This window comes from Rhineura floridana, chromosome 3, assembly GCF_030035675.1.
Source record: "Rhineura floridana isolate rRhiFlo1 chromosome 3, rRhiFlo1.hap2, whole genome shotgun sequence".
NCBI lineage: Eukaryota > Metazoa > Chordata > Lepidosauria > Squamata > Rhineuridae > Rhineura > Rhineura floridana.
Window position 1 is genome coordinate 195,000,077 of NC_084482.1, and position 21,865 is coordinate 195,021,941.

General features: G+C 42.0%; 1 protein-coding gene and 1 long non-coding RNA gene across 4 annotated transcripts in view; both read left to right on the top strand.

Moving 5' to 3' along the window:
• The first annotated feature begins 290 nt into the window (after positions 1–290).
• LOC133380946 (killer cell lectin-like receptor subfamily B member 1B allele C) overlaps positions 291–21,865 on the top strand; it is a 52,354-nt gene continuing 30,779 nt past the window's right edge. For all 3 annotated transcript variants that reach the window (XM_061619206.1, XM_061619207.1, XM_061619208.1), the window contains exons 1-3: positions 291–402; positions 4,228–4,326; positions 5,166–5,312. In XM_061619206.1, coding sequence (XP_061475190.1) covers positions 321–402; positions 4,228–4,326; positions 5,166–5,312 — 328 coding nt within the window. In that variant the 5' untranslated portion in view covers positions 291–320. The remainder of the gene's footprint in view (positions 403–4,227; positions 4,327–5,165; positions 5,313–21,865) is intronic.
• Positions 5,411–20,758, top strand: LOC133380947 (uncharacterized). The gene is made up of 3 exons (XR_009761589.1): positions 5,411–5,629; positions 12,876–12,953; positions 13,314–20,758. It is a non-coding gene; the product is annotated as an uncharacterized LOC133380947 (long non-coding RNA).

The window sequence follows — 21,865 nt, forward strand, 5'->3', positions numbered from 1 at the left end:
AGTTGATGAAAAGAGCAAGGTTGACATAAACTCCATTGCCAAGTATAGGCATTCGGAGCCTGGATAAGGTTATAAAGGACACCTTATATCAGCTAACAAATGGCCATCTGCCAGCCCACAGGACATCTATTGTCTACCACTAGGTTTAGCAATGTTTCCAGCTAAGTACAATTCGCTCTTACACCAACTGAGAAGTTGGTTTTGTAAATCTGTTTACATAATTGCATCAGACTTGCTGTTTAAGAACTTCAAGGAACTGCCAAGTTCCTCTTCTAAAGGCTGTTGGGGCTGGCAACTAATGTTGAAAAGAGTTCTGGAAGATGGAGGATGAAGAAGGATACATGGCTATTGACCCAGCCACAAGGGCATCAAATCCAACAATACCTCCCAAGGAAACCAAAGGTAATTCACTTTACAAAAAATTGGTTTGTCCTTTTTAAGGACATTGTTGTAACTGAAAAGAAGCTTTTTTTTAAGCCTGTAGCAACTATTTGGGAGGAGTTTGACTTTGTCATGAACCCTGTCCACAGGACTTTATTTTTCTTCAACGAAAGCGTTAAATCATAGATAGCTTTGTGACATTTTCTGAGGATATTGAACAGTGGCGTCACTAGGGTTGGTGTCACCCGATGCGGCCCGCAGCACCTTCTCTCTCCGAGCGATTGCGTGCGCGGCAGAGCACACAGCCGAACGACAGGGCCCGGGAGCGTGCCGCCACCTCGTTGTCTGCCGCCGCTTCCAACTTCTAACAGCCAAGGAAAGCAGCTGGCGCGCCACGCGAACACTCTCATTGGTGCCTAGGGGGTGCCTATGGGGGGATGGCTCTAGGTGTCACCCCCATCTGGTGGTGTCACCCAGTGCGGCCCGCACCTGCCGCACCGCCCTAGTGACGCCCCTGATATTGAATCTGGCAGGTTAATACTTAACCTTAAAAGAAGCTCATTTTAATATCAGACTTGAATATTAGTTAGCGTGCATGATTTAAAGTGTCCCTCAAATGTTAAACTTCACATTTTATCAGAGGGGGTTGTTTTTGTTTTTGTTTGTGCAACATTAGCTGTCAGCCTTCCTCAGCAATCAAGCAAGGTTGGGAAATCATTGAGATTAAAAACAAATCTTGCTGTGTAGGGCAGAGCTAGATCCAGGTTTTGTGGGTTCCAAGTAAGGAGGGACAAATCTGTCAATTTTTGTTCCTCATTTTTCCGCTCTTAAGTTCACTTTACTTCATTTCTTTATCAGTTTTATTTTAAAAAGTCCTCGCAAAGAATTGCAAGCATTGTATAGCACACTGCCCCTAACATACACATGCAGGTATCTGTATGCAATTTCCCCCAATATAAACATTTTACAAATAATTTCCCCTAATAAAATGCAGTTTTGTAAGTTATTACATTGTTATGCACACTTTCCTCTAGTATGCACTTTTTGTTCACTCTTTTTGGCTGGAGAACTGCATCACAAAATTTAGAGCAGTGCAAATTCCAAAGGACAGCTATGTTTCAGTGCATGTATTGTTTCCGGAAGTGCAAATTAGGTAGGTTCACATTAAAGTGAACCAAATAATGAGTTGTCATTAACTAAGTCCTACACAGAGTAGACCCATTGAAATAAATGAACCTGTTAGTCATTTTTATAAACTTCAGTGGGTCTACCCTGAGTAGGAATGGCAGTGAATACCATCCCAAACTTCTCCCTGTCCTAGTTCCAAAGAGCCAGCATATTAGCGGACTATCTTGATCTAAAGAAAAATGTGGGAGCTGGGCTGGCCCCTGATCTCACCTTGGGCTTTGGATATGCTCAGATGTAGCAGCAAAGGCCCCACCAGATGACTGAGCATGCAGACTGCTGGCATCAACAGAGTGGGTCTGCTTCTCCTCTCTCCTTCTGCTGCAGCCTTATAGAATGGCTGCTCTCGTGTGTGTGTGTGTGTGTGTGTGTGTGTGTGAGAGAGAGAGAGAGAGAGAGAGGGCTTGATTGTATAGCTCCTATTTTATATCAGTGTAGCAAATAAAGGATGGGGAGACACCTAATTTACATCTCATGAATTCATTTTAATAAAAACATAGGGCCTAGTTATGTTTTCATTCCACAGGAAACAAAATGAAAGAAGGGAGGAGGAGATACTGAGTGTGGAGAGGGGAATGATTAATACACCCATTAAAAGCATCAGCACAAACATCTACAAGCACTAGAGAAATGGAGAGAAGACTTTTTTTTCTCCACTTTTCATATTATCAGCGGATTGTGTTAGTATGGATTTACAGGGAGGAAACTACGTGATAGCTTCTGTTTGCCTGTAATGCAAATTTAAAGGAGATGTGAGTAGCACCAAACACACAGTAAACCACCGTGAAGATGAGCCCAGAAAGAAAGAAAGAAAGAACCTTTCTTTTTTAAAAAAAAATCTATTTGGGAACTCTTCCATTGCTTTCTGAAAGACTACTGCCCTTGAGCACTTCCCCTGGCCAACCACCATCAGATCACATTTGTCTCCATTGACTGAACAGTAAAAATCACAGCTCCAATGCCTTCTGGTACTACCATGTACAAAAAACATACATCTGATGTACAGATCCTTTTGGATCATATTTTTTACAAGGAATCCCTTCAAAATCACCCTCAAATCGTAAGTCCATGGGAACACATGCTTCTGCAGAGGCTTTCCCTGGTGTCCATAGGGTGTCTTCCCCCACCCCTTCCCTCACTGAAATTGGGTTTGAAAGAAGCAGTCTATTGTAGGCAACATAATAGATTGTAGTGTATGATTGCTTGGAGTGCCCAGAAGCAGGCCCAATGCCAGCTGGCTGGGCACTGGCCAAGGGCCCCTGGTGCTGAAAGCATGTGCCCCATGACCCAAGGCTGGCACAGATCGCAGAGCAGCAGCTACCCTCCCAGACAACACCCCCCACCATTAGTGTGGGGTGATTGTGCAACTTCCTGCAGCACTACAGTGCAGCGTCAGCACACTATGTGTGTATACTTGCCATCACCCAAGATGGCAGCAGACCATCAACTGCCCCCCCATCTTGGGTTATAGCAGGTATGCACATGCAGTGCACTAATCGACTGATGTGGCCAGGCCTTTTTAAGCCCCTGACAGCAGTGTCTTGCCACCACCCATCACCATGGGCCCCTGGGTGTGGTGCCCAACGACCGATGCAGTCTGATGCTAGCCCTGCCCAGAACAGTTTCTCAAGATTGCAAATATGCCCACGGACCCAAAAGGTCAGTGACCCATCACATGGGTCACCTCTGTGCCCACAGATGTGTTCTGTGATTTGATTGTAGTTTTGTTGTTATCCTATGTAAAACTCAAGAAGATCTATGAGAATCCATGCATACAAAAATGTGTATATTAAGAGAAATTAGCACTAAAATGCTGAGGAATTTTCACGAGGACCTTTTAAATAAAAAACTGATGTGGAAATGTGGAGAACTAAACGTAAGACTAGAAATAGGGCGGGAACAGAGAAAGCAAAATTGACAGTGATGCAAAATGAACAGCGATGTTTACGGCAGCAGCAAGTTCGGTCACTGTAGGTTAACAAGTTCTGGCCCTTTCCCTCCTGGAGAAGTCTTCATTGCTGGGTGCCGGACTGTCACTATTTTGCGAATAGGATTCTAGCATATACGTACCAGTACGTTCAGGATGCGGCACTCTAGAACATAAAAATTGCTTCCAAAACGGAAAAAAAGTTTGGTTTTTTTTGTAGTAAGGAAAGTAACAGGAAATGTACTTGAAAGTGTGGGATAATTCCTTGATGCAATTATTACCTCCCTGCAAACAAACCAGAATGAACCTATAATGTTCTGCCATCTGCAGATGGCACACATCTGCCATGTACTACTGGTGCATTTGGTTTTAAAAGGTTCAATAGCTCTGGGCTCCTATCGGGAGGAAGGGTGGGACATAAATCAAATAAATAAACAGTGTTTGAGCCTCTTAGACGCAAAGAGGGAGCCAGTCCAGTTTAACCTGTTGCTTATGTGAGCAAATGCTTCCACACTTTCAGATGTTCTACATATGACCTCTACATATGAATTTTTTTTTAATTCACATTGGTGTCACCTAAATGCTTCTATGTATAGATCTTCATTGCTGAATTACAGGTATATGCACTGAAATCATTGGGCCTCTCTGTACAAGAATCAGTAACAGCCGCAGTGCACACCCAGTGGTGAGGAAGGAGCTACTGCTGATCTTCACCATGTACTTTGATTCCACAGATCCTTCCTCCAATCTTCTCTGGTGGAAAATTGGTCTTGGTATTTCACTGGCTGGAGTTGCTGTTCTCACACTGGTCTTGATCCTTCTCACTTTTCGAGGTAATTCCTACTTTGTTCCTTCTTGTTTCTAAGGGCTTGTCCCCCTCCTCCCCCATACAATTGCTGTAGTTTCTGTCATGCAACCAATAATACCATTTGCTATTCATTTGTTGAACAGGAACTAAACATTTTCCCTTTGCTTCTCCTACAAGGATATGGCATTTTTCCCAGCTCCCTTGCAGCAGATTTTCTATCTGCATCTCCTTCTTTCCCCTTTCTGGACAGCATCATCTGTTATAGATTATAATGTTCTTCATTTTGGGACAAGGGGGATGCATCTATGCTATTAGCCAACCACTGAGTCCATCTGCTATTGGAGCAGGCTTCCCCATTCTGGTGCCTCCCAGTTGTTTTTGACCCCAACTCCCATGAGCTCCAGCCAGCACAGCAAAAGGTCAGGAATGATGGGAATTGTAATTCAGCAACATCTGGAGAGCACCAGGTTAGGAAAGGCTGCTCTGGAGGAAAGAACGTAGATTATGCCATCAACTGCCAGGGCCCAGATTTTAATTGTATTCCACTTAGGGAGCCAACCTTGACTGAAAAGCAAAGTAGATTAATTTCCTTAATAAATAAATAATTCTCAAGCAACAATATTTTGTTGCTAAGGAAATGTGCCTCTTTCCTGATGTGATGTTTATAGCATTAAGTAACTTGCAGGACACCAAAAGGTAGCTTTATTTTACTGAACTGAGAGTCAAACAGGAAATAGGAAGTACAAAGACTATGTAGGGTAAGACTGGTACTGTACTCACACCAGGCAGCAAGCACGTTGGATGATGTTTTTGTCATGTTGTCCTTCCTTATTGTCAGTTTTCTAACCCATCATGTCTTTCAAGTTTTCCAGGGCTCTGCTGAAACAATCTTACAACATCCAGTGCTCTTCCCAGCAGACCTATGTGACTCACAAAACAGGAGTGTGCTGGAATATCTCTCAAAACTCCCAAGGCACAACACATGCAAAACTCCTTCTGCCTCATGTTTACGTAAGTACAGTTCTGTAGGTGAGCATGCAAGTATCAGCTGGGTGGGTCCTTTGATTCTGAAATACAAACATTGATCATATGTCTTCACACCATGGATGGAACCGTTCGCCCCGTGATATTGTGATATTGGCTGCTAACTTGGATGCTGTAGGAAGGATTGAACAAAAATTTAGAGCAGCCTTCCCCAACTTGGTGCTCCCCAGATGTTTTGGGGACTACAGCTCTCATCAGTCGATGGAAGCTGGTGTCCCCCAGACACTTTGGTCTTCAGGTTGAGGCAGGCTGTTTTAGAGCAGAGGTCTATCACAGCTATTAAGGTAAACAAGACTTTACTCTTTCAACAAGCCTTTTGAGACCTATCCCAATCTGCATCTGTTTTGGAATTGCTTTTTAATATGTTCTTAAACCTTCTTTTTAAAATGTTTTTAATCTTAGATGTTTTGAAAGCTTTTTTTTAAGTAACGTTTTTGAAGATGTTTTGTTTTAATGTGTTTTAAAGTTTGTTTTTATGATGTTTTAATGTTTTTGGTGCTTTTGTTTGCCGCCCTGGGCTCCTGCTGGGAGGAAGGGTGGGATATAAATTTAACAACGACAACGATGATGATGATGACGATGACAACAACAACAACAATAATAATAATACAGCAAAATGAAGGTAGGGCTCAGCTGAGGCCCAAGGCCCAAACCAAATCAGGCAGATTCAAAGGGATCTGGACGTTGTTCAAGTCAGGCTGAGACAGTCCCAGATTGCTGTGGGCTGCGTAGCCCAGAGCAATCTGGGGCCGTTGGGAGTGAAGCAGGAATGAGAGGCAGGCATCAGATGGGAAAAGGAGGAAAACCGTGTTGTGGCTGACAGCGAGAGACCTGACTGGCTGCGTCTTCCCAGGAGAAAGTAAGAGTTCTCACTCGGCCTCTCCTTCTTCCTGCCTAACACCCCACCCCCGGCAGCAGCCCCATGCAGGATGCAATTCTGCAGGATGCAAGGTGCTGCTTCTTCACAAGGGGCTTCCCTGTAGGAAAGGTGTTTGTGAGCAGGCAGCACCATGCACGACGGAATATTCCGCTTACCAGCTGGTAAGTGGAAGATTTATCCTGCACAATACAGGCTGCTGCTTGTTCGTGAGGGGCTTCCCTGCAGGCAAGGTTCTTGTGAATAAGCAGGATCAAACCCTTCTGCTCCTGGTAGGGAGACGGGGGAAGGAGACGCAGCATGTCCTCCCACCCCAGACTGTATGTTTAAGGATTAAAAATGTTGGTGTGTGTGCAGATATTTTGCGTGTCCAGGACTTTACAATTGAAGAGCAAGACAAGATCCACAGACAAAGAACTTGGTTTAAGAGTCCTTTACTCGGACATTAAGGCATACAGCAAGCAAATCACTCACTTCTCTCCAGCTACAAAAAAAACCCTAATTAAACATTAGCCCTGCTCACCAAATTGATCTGAGGCTGCATGTGGGGTGGGGCAGGTGGCCCCCGGGGCATCCCAGGGCTACTCTACCCAATCTAGGGCCCCTGGGGTGGGTTGGGGGGTGTCTCTACTACAGAGCTTTAAATGCAAGTACCATTTTCAGAAGTAATATGAGGCTGAATATCAGGCGCTGGGAACAAACAGCAGGGATGAGCTGGACCCTTAATTGATTTGATTGAGAGCTTCCTAGAGGCATTTGGCTGGCTGTCCATTGCTGCTGCTACAATTCTCAACTAGGTGACTCTTTCATTGAATGCAGAAGGGCTCCAGCTGGACCACAAGAACAAACTGACTAATTTGATTAATTTCTGATCAGAAGGGTGACACTACATCTGAGCAGCAAATAACTGAATAGATGGGATTATTTATTTTAAAACTTTTACACCCCACTCTTCAGTTGGACATGATGTCAATGTGGCTCTCCATGGAAAGAATTCCACAGATGTGGTGCCACCACCAAAGAGGTCCTTAACCTGATTTTCACCTGCCTCACCTCCAAAGGCTAAGGGTATCTGGTAAAGAGCCTCTGAAAACTACTTCAACAAATTGATTCAACATTTGGGCAAGTTATATAATTAGTACCTGCAAACTGTAATGGCTATTTTAATTAAAATTAATAACGGAGTATGTGGGAAAAATCATTTGAACAAGTTCAAATTTGAACAAGAAAGTAGATTCAGATTCCATTAGATGTTTTCATGCTGTGTGTTCAAATTATTTTTGATCCAGTACTCCTTGATTACTGTTAGCCATATTTTGTAGACTGACACTCTACAGTGTGTGTTGTTATAAATATGGTCATATTCATTGCAGTTCACTTGGCATGTTGTGAGCCACTTTGGGTACAATTGTGATGGCACCTTTCCAGCCACCCTGGGTCCTGTGCCACATGGGGAAGAGAGATCTGGCCACAACGACGTCTCCCCACCCTTTCCATGTTCATATAATACAGTCTAAAACAGTCTATATAACCAGAGTCTATTCAAACAGTTCATGTCAGCAAATAGTCCATTTCTTTCACAACAATATTTATTTATTTATTATTTTATTTATACCCCGCCCTTCCTTCCAGCAGGAGCCCAGGGCGCCAAACAGAAACACTAAAAACACTTTAAAACATTATAAAAAGACCTTAAAATACATTAAAACAAAACAACGTTAAAAACATTTTAAAAAACTTTAAAAACATATTTTAAAAGGGTTAAAGATATTAAAAGACATGTTAAAAGCAATTCTAACACAGACGCAAATATTGTGCGAAAGTGACATGCAAACAAAGGGATGACAACAGTGATGATTCCTGGACCCTAAATCATTAGGGAAGGGGCCATTTTGGACCAGAGGCACATTGCAAATTTTGAGAGTCCTAAGGGCACCAGGCACAAAATGGCTGCCATGGGTGGCATGGCCTAGCACATTATAGCTGTCATTAGGGTGCCATTCTCATGACACAAAATCTGAGAGAGTAAAACCATTGCTGATCCCCGTGCCCTCCCCTGACAACCTCACGTTTACCATGGGAAGCCAGCTATGTCCCACTAGTCCTGTGGAAACACAGCTGTTAAAGGCACAAGAACTCTGCTTTCCCCGATGCAAATCCTAAACCAAAGCATAGGCTGCTATTACTTCTGAAGTAGACATATATTTATTTATTACATTTATATCACACCTTTCTTCCAAAGAGCTCAGGGTCATACACATGGTTCTCTTCCCTCTCTATTTATCTTCACAACAACCCTGTGAGGTAAGTTAGGCTGAGAGACAGTGACTCGTTCAAGGTCACCCAGTGAGCTTCATGGCTGAGTGGGCATACCATTGTATGCCACGTACTATAAGTTAACTGTACAGTGAATTCTTAATGAGTGCCTGGACATCAGCTCCTGCACATCAGGAGACATACCTAAGTCTCTTTGCAAAGTTTTCACATTTTGCATTTGTCATTTGGGGAGAGATTCTTTTACATCCACTGGCAACACTCTCTCAGAACTTGAAATATGCCCACTAGTCCAAAAAGGTTGGCACCCCTTTTTCTAGGAGTACCTAATCTCAGGCAAACCCACCACAGGACAGATGCATCCAGGTTACTAGGGAAAAAAGAAGGGCAAACTATGGAGATCTCAAAGACTGCTAGAAAATAAGACAGAAGCAGGAAAACTTCACTAAAAGGGAGGGGGAAACAGCAGTTCTTTAGGACCCCAGGGGTTCTTATTCCTAGTGTCCTAACAACTCACTTATCAATCACATCTCTGACTTCACTCATTGGCTAAAATCACTGACAGGTGGGAGCATCCAGGTCATCTCATTTCACAAAAATTGCTTAAAAGGGTACCTGAACATTTTGCTTCGTAATTTTTTTTCTAGGAGGGATAGAGACTTAAAAAAAGAATGAAAAGCTCATAGTCTGGGGCCCTTTCTTGGGGGCACCAATGAAGGCACTGTGTTGGCAACACTGGATATAGGGCTTTAAACATGGAATCTTACTCTTTGGAAACAGGCTGGCAACCAGTTAAAAAAAAACTGGCAAGGTATTTCATTCAACTTGCCCCATTCAATAGTCTAGCAGCTATATTTTGGACCAATAGTAGCTTCCAAATCATATTCGAATACAGCTCCACATACTGCACATTACAGTAATAGAACATGTTAGACTTGCCATACAGCCCACTTGGAAAATCATGGGTTACTGCCACTCCATTTGATTCATTGGACTTCCACTGCTGCAACAACATACTTAAATGAGCAGGATACCCCTTCACAGAGAAGAAAAAACCCAGCATGTATAAAAGATTAGCCCAAGGTCACATGAAGATCAACAAGCAACGCATTTCTCACAAACTGTGCAACATGATTTGTTGGAGAGACACCAAATCCTCTTGTCTTGAAATTTTATGTATCATACTTTGCTGGTTTGCAAATACTTCTAAAATCACATGTTGCCTATTTTTGTATGAAGGCTAGGACTGGGGAGGGCAGTTGTGAGAGAACTAGAAAAGGTCCTCAAATGCAAAGATGTAACACTGAACACTAAAGTCAGGATCATTCAGACCATGGTATTCCCGATCTCTATGTATGGATGTGAAAGTTGGACAGTGAAAAAAGCGGATAAGGGAAAAATCAACTCATTTGAAATGTGGTGTTGGAGGAGAGCTTTGCAGATACCATGGACTGTGAAAAAGACAAATAACTGGGTGTCAGAACAAATTAAACCGGAACTATCACTAGAAGCTAAAATGATGAAACTGAGGTTATCATACTTTGGACACATAATGAGAAGACATGATTCACTAGAGAAGACAATAATGCTGGGAAAACAGAAGGGAGTAGAAAAAGAGGAAGGCCAAACAAGAGATGGCTTGATTCCATAAAGGAAGCCACAGACCTGAACTTACAAGATCTGAACAGGGTGGTTCATGACAGATGCTCTTGGAGGTCACTGATTCATAGGGTCGCCATAAGTCGTAATCGACTTGAAGGCACATAACAACAACACATTTTCCAGGAATTAATGACTCATAGGAATTTATAGAAATGTTGCTTATGCAAAACTGAAGTTGCAACAACAGTTGAGCTTGTCACCGTCTTGTTCTGAAAATTCCAAATATTATCATCCGCATATGATGGTAGCTTCTTAAATCGCCCCCCTTTAATCATAAAAATACAAAATGCTGTTTTTAAACCCTCTTTCAAAGCCCAGCATTTAAAATTCAGCTTAAAATGTTGAGAATCTTGTATGTTTGCAATTTCCACAAAGTTTAATTTCAGCTTTGATCTTTCATCTTCACACATAGCTTCTCCTTCTGGAGTTTGCATAAATCTGCCAAAGGACCCTGTCTCTGCAGTAGCCAATGAAACGGCAATCATCCCTGTTGATATTGAAGTCCTGAATTCTGAATGGGACTTCATTGAGATCCAATGGCACCACACCAACAGAATTCCAGATAGCTTCATTCTGAATCTTGACTTCAGGTCATGCAAGCCAGAGAGCAACCCACAGAAGTGGTGGTAGCGTCACTGCCAACTTACTGTAAAGGTGATGCCAACACATCTGTTCAGAGCATCAGTCATGAATAATGCTTGGCTGGTCATCTGGAATGTAAAACAGGAAGATACTGGGAGATACCAAATCACAGTGTAATCCAAAGACATGCAAGATGCCTGTGGTTTTGTATACCTTTCAGTGACTGGAGGTAAGAGCGGGCAGAGAGCTACGTGGTGGTTTAATACACTTAGAGTTGGTTACACATTCAACAGAATGAAGTGGTAAAGATTTTTTGGGATTGTACCATTTCAACCTGCAGGGTGGAGGATGGATGTTTGAATGCTCCCCCATGCAAGGGTGGAAGGAGAAACTTGAACACAGAAAACAAGCATCAAAGGGAGATCAAATCCTTTCTCTGACTTGTTAGTTTTCTATGTGCTTACATGGGGGAGGGGTCTCAAATGTATCAACTGGCTCTGAGAGGCAAGGAGCTGGGAACCCCAGTGCCAGAAACCTATTGAGGTGCACAGAAAACATCAAATTTTATTATTTATTTATTAAATTTATATCCCGCCCTTCCTCCCAGAAGGAGCCGATTACATAAAGGAAGCCACAGACCCTTCAGATCTGAACAGGGTGGTTCATGACAGATGCTCTTGGAGGTCGCTGATTCATAGGGTCGCCATCAGTCGCAGTCGACTTGGAGGCACATAACAACAAACAATTGCAGGGTGAGGGCAGCCATTGTTTCTTTGTCCCATTAGTCCATGGTGCAACCCGAAATCAGTTTTGCAGGGTGCACCTAATTAAGTGTGAATGACGTTTCCTGCACTCCATCTTAAAACTGTTGCAAACGACAAACTTTGGGACTTTACATCATATCCAGCCTTTTCTTTTTGCTCTTCCTCACAATTTTGTTGTTGTACACCAGCTCTGAAGAATAGTTCTGGGGAATCCAAAAGCTTGCTCACTAGCTTGTGGCATTTTATTTGGTTCCAATAAAGGTATTGCTGTGCATTTAGGAAGCAAATGTGTAGAATGTGATAACTCTGACCTATATAAGTCTAGCCAATGCAGTTGATACAACGCACTGTGATCAAACATAGCATGCATTTTTAAGCTTTATAAATAAGGTTTATTTCCCACATAGCCTGAGAGTACAGGCACAGATCCCATGAGTTTGGGGGAAGGGGGCACGTAGCCTGGAATAAGATTTGGGAGATGTAACCAAGTACAAAATGTCATATTAGAATGCGAGGCTCCTAGGTGAAATCCAAAGAAGGCCACAATCCAAAGAACAAGAGGAAGCCAGAACATGAGCCAGAACTTTCTTTGATGTTCCCTCTGCAATAGCACCCACATTTAAAGAGGCAAGCCACTATTCCTTTTTTAATGGAATTGGTCCTTGAGCTTTGAGGAGATTGTTTTGTACTCCTCCTTCTCTAAAGAAGTAAGGCTGGCATTAAATAGATTCTCCACCAAAGGTTCCAGTTTCAGTGGGAGGAAATTAAAATCTTAAAGACGATCTCTTAAATTCAATGGGACGTACTCCCAGATGAGCATGTATATGATGACTGCCTTACACCTCAAACCTGTGCATGTTCTCAAAAGTAAGTTCCACAGTAGCCAATGGGACTTTGTTCCAGGTAAATTTGCATAAAATTACAGCTTTAGCTTCCCATTAAATTCTGCAAATGTTTTGCCTAAGCTGGAACCTGTAAACATGCCTCAGATGTCACTTTGGTTGCGGTTCATTCAGTGCCACATCTTATTTCCACACTAAGATAGCAAAGTCAGCTCATTTGTTCTGCTCCATGGATTTTTTTAGCATACTTGCATGTAAATATTGTCTCTTCATTCTGCTCAGGGGGAAGGGTGTAGCTCAACAGCAGTGCATCTGCTTTGCATGAAGAACACCTCAGGTTCAATCCCTGGCATCTCCACAGAGGGCTGGGAGACAGGCATGTCTGAAACCCTGGAGATCTGCTGCCAGTCAGAGTAGACAATACTGAGCTAGACAGAGCAGTGGTCTGTCTCAGTACAAGGCAGGTTCCTATGTTCCTAACGTCTCACTGATGCAGTCTCTGCTCCTCTCTTCCTTTCACTTATGTTAGGAGCTGGTAAAGTAAACAGAAATCCACTCTTGACATAGAAGAATGTTGGGAGAATTTTTCCAGCTATTGTTGGGAGAGGTGAGTGACTATCCTGAGGAAGCTTTCACAGTTTCATGCTTGTTTACTTGGTTTTTTTAAACACCTTTTATATGCCAGATCCTATAGTATGTTGGTTATATTTCAGACCTGAAACTAAAAACAAAGCAACAAAATACCACTAGAACCCCTAGTAAACTGGGGAATAGCTCTTAACCTCTTGCTGGGAGGAACTCAACTTCCAAAGGCAAACCCAACACACAAATTCCCATGCGTATTGTATGAAACACCAAGTGGTCATGAGGAGGCAATTCAACTTTCCCCCTTTGATTACACCTGTCTGATGATCATGATAAGAACAAAGCCTATGAGATTGTTTTTGTACTTTGCTCTCTCCCATAGCAAAAGAGGCAGCAGATGGATTAACAGAACTAGATGAAACCATCTCAGAACAAGTCAGAAGCAGCAATGCAAGAACAAAAAAAGGACAAATCCCTCTTCTCCAGAAGTTGTTCACAGCATTTGGCCATAAATGAGTTTCTTTGTATGCATGGGTGAGAGAGACTGGAGCCAGTGTGATCCAGTGGCTGGTAACTGTAAGCTGGACTTCAGTCTTGCAGTTCAAGTCCCATCATCCTTAAGTAGCCAAGTCACTACTGGAGATGGGTGAGAATTCTATTAAATTCAAATTTGACACTGGATTCCCAGTAATTATGGTAGGCTAACGTTAACTTCAATTATTATAGTTGCAAGGCTGAGGCTGACACAGATAGTGACTGCCTAAGGACATCTAGTGAGTAATGGATGAGGCAAGATTTTAACTGGGACTTCCGGACAGCTTGCACAATTATAGCCCAATCCTACACCTGTCTGCTCAGAAATAAGTTCCACTGAGCAATACAAGAACCAGAGCTTGGAAGTAATTACTTGTAATTCATTACTTTTTTGAGGAACGAGTGGGTAATTCCTTTACATTTTGATTGTAATAGAACTAGGAGTAATTTTATTACTTTTGTGGAGTAATTGTAATGTTTCCAGCATTACTTTTGGGCATTACTTGGGGGGAGGAGCAGGGGAAGTCTTCAGCTCCTCTGATTTGTAGATGAAAATCATGTGCCGCAAACTGGGCTTCTGTGCAGCATTGCTCTTCCCTTGTGCTTTGTGGGTGGGTAGGAGGCAAACAGGGAGGAGGTGGAGTGTGAGACAGGGTGGAGTGGAGAAAACAATTGTTTAAAAAAATGGATGGTGTTGGTGAAGAATAGAGTGGAGGGAAAAAAGAGCCAGAGGGCAAGAACATGGATAAAGGAGGAGAAGGAGGCAGCAGCAGAATGGAGATAAAGAACTGTGGAGGTGAAAGATGACGGGGGGTGTGGGTCGGTGGGTGGGTTTTGTGTGTGTGTGTTGGTTTGACATGCAGAAGTCTGAGTAGTGGCCTCTGCCTCTCTCCCCTCTCCCTTACCAGCGGAGAGATCACCATTGCCCAGTGGAGAGACCGCCATTGCTATCTTAGGGATAAAAAGAATTATTCTACTACCTCTGTGTGTGTGTTTGTTTTTAATGTTGTTTTAGGCAACTTAGTGTGTAGCAGCCAAGGCCAGCACCTTGTAGGCGTTTTTTTTTAAGTAACTGAAATATAATTGTAGTGATTACTTTTGAGAAAAAGTAATCAGTTATTTTCAGAGCAATTGTAATTGTAACGGTAATTACTACTTTTTTGGGCCACGTAATTGTAACTGTTATTTATTACGTTTTAAAAGTAATCTTCCAAGCTCTGACAAGAACAAAAAAGGACTAATCCCTCTTATCCAGAAGTTTTTCACAACATTCAGTTCTCCACATTTCTGTAGCAATTTCTGATACACTTTTATACACTTCCAGCTTTGCTGGATTGTTCGCAGAATCTATCTCCAGTCTTATGCATAGCTTCTAACTCTTGTAAAATGAAGACGTCAGCTTTGAAGAAAACACATTTAATTGTTCTTTACTCTGAATAATTTGTTTACTTTACCTCTGGGGCCCACAGTCTCAAATTAAACCTCTCCAATAGACAATCAGGTTCACTAGCATATTCATGGTGTCATGTTTTCCTCTTCCTTGCTCTGTCAAAATTCCCACTGAAACCATTCTGCCCTAAAGCACTGATATAGTTGCATATTAGTTTCCAGAAGCTAATTCCTTTCTAATTGTCAGCATCAATCTCTCTTGCCCACAGCAACGGGCCTCAGCTGTTAAAAAACCACAGCTGTTCTTTCTCCATTGGGGCATACACTCTGTTTCTCCCTTGATGCTGACTTGCTGGTAGAGATTAACAGACAAGGTTTATTCACAAAAGCACCACCTAAGCTGTTTTCCATTATCTTCTGGGAGGCCTCTCTTGGGGGAGGTTACTTATTTTGATCTGATTTCATCAAGTTTGCTTGTTTTATCAAAAGCTTAGAAGTTAAATTAGCAGCTTTTTTTAAACAAGACGACAAGGTGTGTACTGCAATGCTGCACGTCAGACAAATACACACCATACATTTAAGCATATTTTACAGCATGTCCCACACACGCACAAAATGAAGCCTAGGAACTGTAGTTTGATGTAGGGTGCTGGGAATTGCAGCTCTGAGGGTCAACTACAGTTCCCAGGGGTTTGTTATTTAAATATGCTTTAAATTGTTAACTTGTAACTGCTAAGTTTGCCAGCTTTTGTTATCAGCTTCTGCCCTGTGCCTTTTACAAGCAGCTTCACGTGCAGACAAACACCTTTTCCTTTTCAAAAAAATAGCCATGTATGCAGCATAAATGTAGATGTACTGCCTTCCAGTCGATTCTGACTTATGGCGACCCTATGAAGAGGGTTTTCATAAGGCCAAGAGGCAGTGACTGGCCCAAGGTCACCCAGTGAGCTTCATGGCTATGTGGGGATTCAAACCCTGGTCTCCCAGGTCGTAGTCCAACACCTTACCACACTGGCTCTCATATGCAACACAGCAAAAGTCAATCATACTTCATTTATTTATTTATTATTTGATTTATATCCCTCTCTTCCTCCCAGCAGGAGCCCATATGTTCTTCTTCATAAGGACATAAGAAGAGCCCTTCTGGATCAGACCAGTGGCTCATCTATTCCAGTATCTAATTGGACTCTTCTCACAGTGGCTGAAAAAAAGCTACTAGAAAGCCCATATGCAGGCCATGCTATAGCATTCTCCCTCTCCTCATCCCTAGCAATGAGTATTCAGAGACATACTGCCACTGATATTGGAGGTAGCACATACCCATCATGACTACAAGCCATTGCAGTGGTCCTTTAGGGTGAATGGGACACTACCCCACCAACCTCCGTCTGCCCCTACCTGCCTGCCTTCTTACTTACAAGAAGTCCAGTGGTGTCAGCTTCCTCCTCAGTCTCATTGTTGCCCTTGTAGAACTCAGCAGGGAGGAGGATGGGGGCAAAATTAGCTGGCTCTTTGGCTTCGTCTCCACTTACTGTTTGGGCTTCCTGCATTCTGCCCCACCAGTCCTAATGGGCACCAACCACCACTGGGCCACTGACAGCCTTATCCTCCATAAATTTGTCCCTAAATACCTGAAGTAGCTATGGTCATATTATTATATCTATGTATTATTGCCCATTTGCTTGCTGTTTTACCAAGTTAAAAGAAGACAAGCCCCTGTCCCAAGGAGCTTGCAGCCAAACCTCCTGATCCCTTATATCCTTGCCCAATTGCTTTGGGGGTCTCTGTTCGTGTTCCCCATGGTCCAGAGGCATTGCTTGTAACTACCCAAAGCCATGCATTCAGTATTGTGGACCCAATCCTGTGGAGCCCCCTTCCAGCTGAGATTAGACATCCCTGCTGAGCTTCAGGTGCTTGACAAAGACTTTCCTATTTCAGCAGGCATTTTAAGATAGCTTTTCTTGGAAGACAATCTTACTCAGCCACGAGTGATTGCCAATGAAAAACAATGAATGAAAATAAGATGGTTTTCTGTGTTTCTATATAAATACATAAAATAAATTCAATGTTTTTTATGAACAGGCTAGGGAAGATAGTAGCAGAGTGGATGACGGGGAAATAATATCCATTCTGTCTTTACAGTAGCCCAGCAGCCCCAGTGATTTTTAGCACAGGTCACAGCTCTGGGAGTATCTCCTGAGTGGAGGAACTAAAGCCCAGGCCCAGCCTCTGCCCTCTGAGCAGCAGCAAATGGTGACACACACACGCTCAAGTCAAGGTGCACAGTACTAAAGGCCAGTCAAGTCATTTGAGCACCGGAGGCAGGAGATCCAACAAGCACACCTCTCACTCTCTCTTATGAAAAATGCAACAGTGAGAAATTAAATTGCAACCAATTTGCTGCCCTTTCGTGACACCCAAAACCAGTTGGCTGAGGCAAGCTTGGAAAAGTTACTTTTTTGAACTACAACTCCCATCAGCCCCAGCCAGCATGGCCACTGGATTGGGCTGATGGGCGTTGTAGTTCAAAAAAGTAACTTTTCCAAGCTCTGCAGTCATTTCATTCTACCTCATGGGAGGGTTGGTCCTGTAAGGCTCCAAGTGGTAACATATGCAAAAGCAACAGTCAGCCTCCCCAGAGGGAATTCTACTGCCTTTCAGTATCAGGAATGGCTAAATGCTCCTAGTCATCACTGCTGTAGGAACAAAAGCAAAATTGCCAGGTCCCAGAGGAGTCTGACTGTAAACAGAAATAGTCAAAGCAGTAAATTGGAGACACAGCTGGCAACCTCCCATGTAGCTATTTAGGCCTCTCAGGAGCCCTTAATGACTACTGTTATTATTTATAACTGCTCTTCACTGAATATTTCAGTTCTAGAATGGGGAGCAATTAAATAAAATAATAAAAATGTACAGAAAAAATATAACAATATACAAAGAGTCCATAAAAACAAGTGCAATAAATAACATAAGCAAATGAACAACTCCATCATAAAACAAATAAGATTAACCTGCCGTGAGGACAACACTGAGAGTTTTCAGTTGAACTATACACCTGGATAAAGAAAACAAAACATCCAAACCGCTAAGACAATTGAATGTCCTTAGCACCAGTTACCACTCCATGTCTCTCTCACAGAGAAGACCCACTCTGTGCCAACAGGCTCTCACGCTGTGACTTATCAGCACCTTTACACCTATCACCCCCACTCTCTGGCCCATCCAGGCGCTCATCCTGAGTAGCATGAATTGTTGCCCACAAGCATCCATACTCAAAACCTCCTGCCTCCTTCCCCACAGTATCAACAGAGCAAATAAAACAAACACGAGTTTCTCATAGCACACTGATAGCTTATGGAGCACAGATACATTTTATTGTTATATTTATCATGGAACGCAAGGTGGTGTGTGTGCATAGGCCTCCCAAGTGGTCTCCCATTGAGACCCAGCCCTCCTTAGCTGCAGTGTGCTTGCTAAATCATGTGCCCTCAGACCATAACCTGGGACTTCCTGCAATGGCAACCGTATATTTTTGTTATCCTCTCCACTTCTGCTTTTCCAGTATGCCTCTATCTGTTCTGATCACAACAAGGAAAGGACATTTCACTTCCCTCTCCCAAGTTCCTTTTTCCTGAAATACAGTCCTTCTAAATGAGCCCGAGCCCACGCACTGGAAGAAATTAGTCTTTTCTCAAAGTGTTGCCCAATAGGCTGACTTGTGCACTCAGAAAATTGAGGCCTAGTGAATCATTGAGGGCAATGAAGTTGACGGTTGAGGGAACCAGTGACTCTAGGAAAGCTTACATCAATAAAGTCCCTAATTCTTGTGAGGCAAGAAATAACTATATGGCAATACGTTCAAGGTATTACTGTTAGTGTATAAAGCCCTGAGCATAGGGTTACCATATTCCAGTTCCTCAAATATGGACTGGCTAATTTGCATATTATGTAAATCATTTGCTAATTACACAAATTAAATCTATTAATGGTTGCATTGTCCAGTTGTTTTGTTTTTGTGCCTAGTGATTATCACCAAAAACTAAGGAAGGATGTGAGGAATCTTTCTTTAAAAGAAAAAAACTTAAATTTTCAGCCTTAAATGCCTAGACTCTAGTTTCCAACACTATGGAATATTTATTTATTAAGATGATTTATATCCTGCCCTTCCAGTGTCAAAAACAGAGCTCAGGACAGCTTGCAAACATAATAAAAACAACAAAAAATATAATCAATATAAAAACATAATAAAACACAAAACAGAAACAAACATAGAACAAGTCAAGTCAGTATAAAATCCAGCATAACACAGGAAGCTAGCAAAGCATAAATTAAAAGCAATATTATGACCAAGAAGTTGTCTGTACCAACAATTAGGAAATGTGAAATGAACCCTCCACTACAACTTGCAATGCAGATAGCAATAAAGATTTCAATATTATCATTTCAATCAGTCATCTTATGTAAAAACAATAGAATCTGAACATGTGAGGTGTCTTTAGTACACTGATTCTCACATACCAGACCAAGGAGAGGGAAACAGCCTTCTACGATAAAGGCTGGAACGTGATGGAGACTTGAGTTCTGGCACCTCTTTTAAAAAAAATAAAATTAAAAAATGCAGTGAATTCTAGAGACCTGGCAAGCTGTGCTAGCATTAGACAGGGCAGCTGTTCTATTCTTATAGGTCTTAAAGGGGGGAAAGCCATTCCTATTGGTCTTAAGTGGGGGGGAGTACTTTTTAGCCTTTTCTGAATTGCTGAACAGAGGCTCTGCTGGGCAACAGGGTGAGCAAGGCTGCATTCCAATGCAACTTTATTTGGCAGTAAGCACCATTGAACAGGGTGGGGGCAGGGTTGAAAAATGCAAATGCTAATACTGCAGTTTTTTCTACAGAGAAAAAATCTCTCAAGAAATTTTATATCTTGTATTTGTTCAGGGGAAGAAGCCTTTGGTGGATTCATACCTTTTATTTCATCCTCCATGATGGCAGGCAGACCCTCCCATTGCATTCAACACTTAAAACATATACTTTGAGATACAGAGGCAATTACAATGAAAGCTGCTTCTCCTTGCTGGCTCAATCAGAAAGTCTTTCAATAAGGGGTGGAGCTGCATGTGTTGATCAACCGCACATGTGCAGTTTTCTAAGTTGCCTAGATTCTGCATATGCAGCAGGTAGACTAAAATTCTTGATTTTTCCAGAACAGCTGTGGTGTTCCTCATTGGCTAAGAAAAATGGAAAGTGGGAATAGACTGATTTCTCACAAAATGGGCAGAAAACTGCCTCCACATTCTGCCTTGTATCTCTGGATCCACAAGGGCTAGAGACTTGCTTTTTTTAAAAAAAAAAAAAGGAAAGCTGGGAATCCGGGCCACCAAATTGGCTAAGGATGCACGGAGTAGCATGGCTAGAATCCAAGTAAAACCCAGCTAACCAGGCGATATGGCAACCCTCCTATCTAAGTAGCCTAGGAATGTGTCATCTGAAGGATTGCCTTGTCTCTTATGCACAAGCCAGATCACTGCAATCATCTCAAGAACCTCTCCTGACTATCCAACAGTGATATCATATTCATTTTATTTCTATACAAACTAAGGCTTTTATTATTTAATTATTATGTATTTTAAAAAGTTATGTCCCAATTTTCACCTCATCTGGGTCTCACCACAGCTTTTAGCATAATGGCACCAGTACTTAGGATCACCATTCCTGTTGAAATCAGACAGGCACCTACAATTCTGATATAAGACATGTACCTACAATGTTGAAAACATTTCCGTTTCACCAAGCATTTTGAGAGTCTTGGTCATTTGTTCTGTATTTTGCAATGTCATAATTTTGTGATGTTTTAATGATCCTACTGTACAGCACTGTGATTGTTCTCTTCGCCCAGGCATTTTAGCTAGTGTTTTAAATTGTTTTTATATTGTTTTAAATTTTAAAATTGTGTTTTAAATTGTTTTTAAAATATGTGTTTTAAATTGTATATTTGTTTTAATGTTTTTGATCGCTGTAAACCGCCCAGAGAGCTTCGGCTATGGGGCGGTATACAAGTGCAATAAATAAATAAATAAATAATAAACTTATGGTTTATAAATAAACAAGGCAGCTTTTGTCACATGTCACTCTGCTTTTTCCACTTCCCCCTCCACACACGAGTTATTTGTGCTGTGCTGCACTGGAAACCATTTTTGACACTCTGCAAACCTTCGGAAGTGGCTTGTCCAGTGGAGCACACTCAGGGCTATTGCTTATTTAGCCCAAATATGGTAAATAACTGTTTAAAAAGCAAACAGCAACACCTTTGCAGCTTCAGAAGCCATTATGCACAACTGGGACTTGCTATGTGACTGCTAGTTGTGCCCCCAATCACGAAAGTATACCTCATTTTTATTCTGAGCTCATGGACCAAACTTACCATTAGATGCCTTGGTCAGCTGATTTTGAGTATCATGAAAGGGCAATAAATTGTTGGGTTGTGTCCAAAGCTAATCCTACTCAGAGCAGACCCACTAAAATTAATGGACCTAACGTAGTTATGTCCATTAATGTTAATGGGTCTCCTCTGAGTAGGACTAGCATCAGAGACAACCTTTAGTTATTTAATTTACTATGGGTAGCATTCAGTGCTAGTCCTACTTAGACTAGACTTATTTAAGTTAAAGAAAATGACTAACTTAGGTTCATTAATTTCAATGAGTCCGCTCTGAGCAAAACTTAGTTGTACAATTCTATTATTTTATGTTGACTACCAGGGAGAAGTGCTTTTGTGATGTTTTGCCTCAGATGCCAAAATACCTTGGGCTGGCCTTCAAAACTATGTGCATTGACCTGGGAATGGGGGCACCATTTACTGCTCCCTCTCAAACAGAGAAATAACTCAGGTCAGCCTGACCATAAAAAGGCAATGTTTAAAAACTTGCAAGATATTTTTCCCTTCAAAAAATTAAGGTGTATATGGAGAAACTAACATGCTACCTTAAGTCATTAAAAAACCTAAAGATAGTACA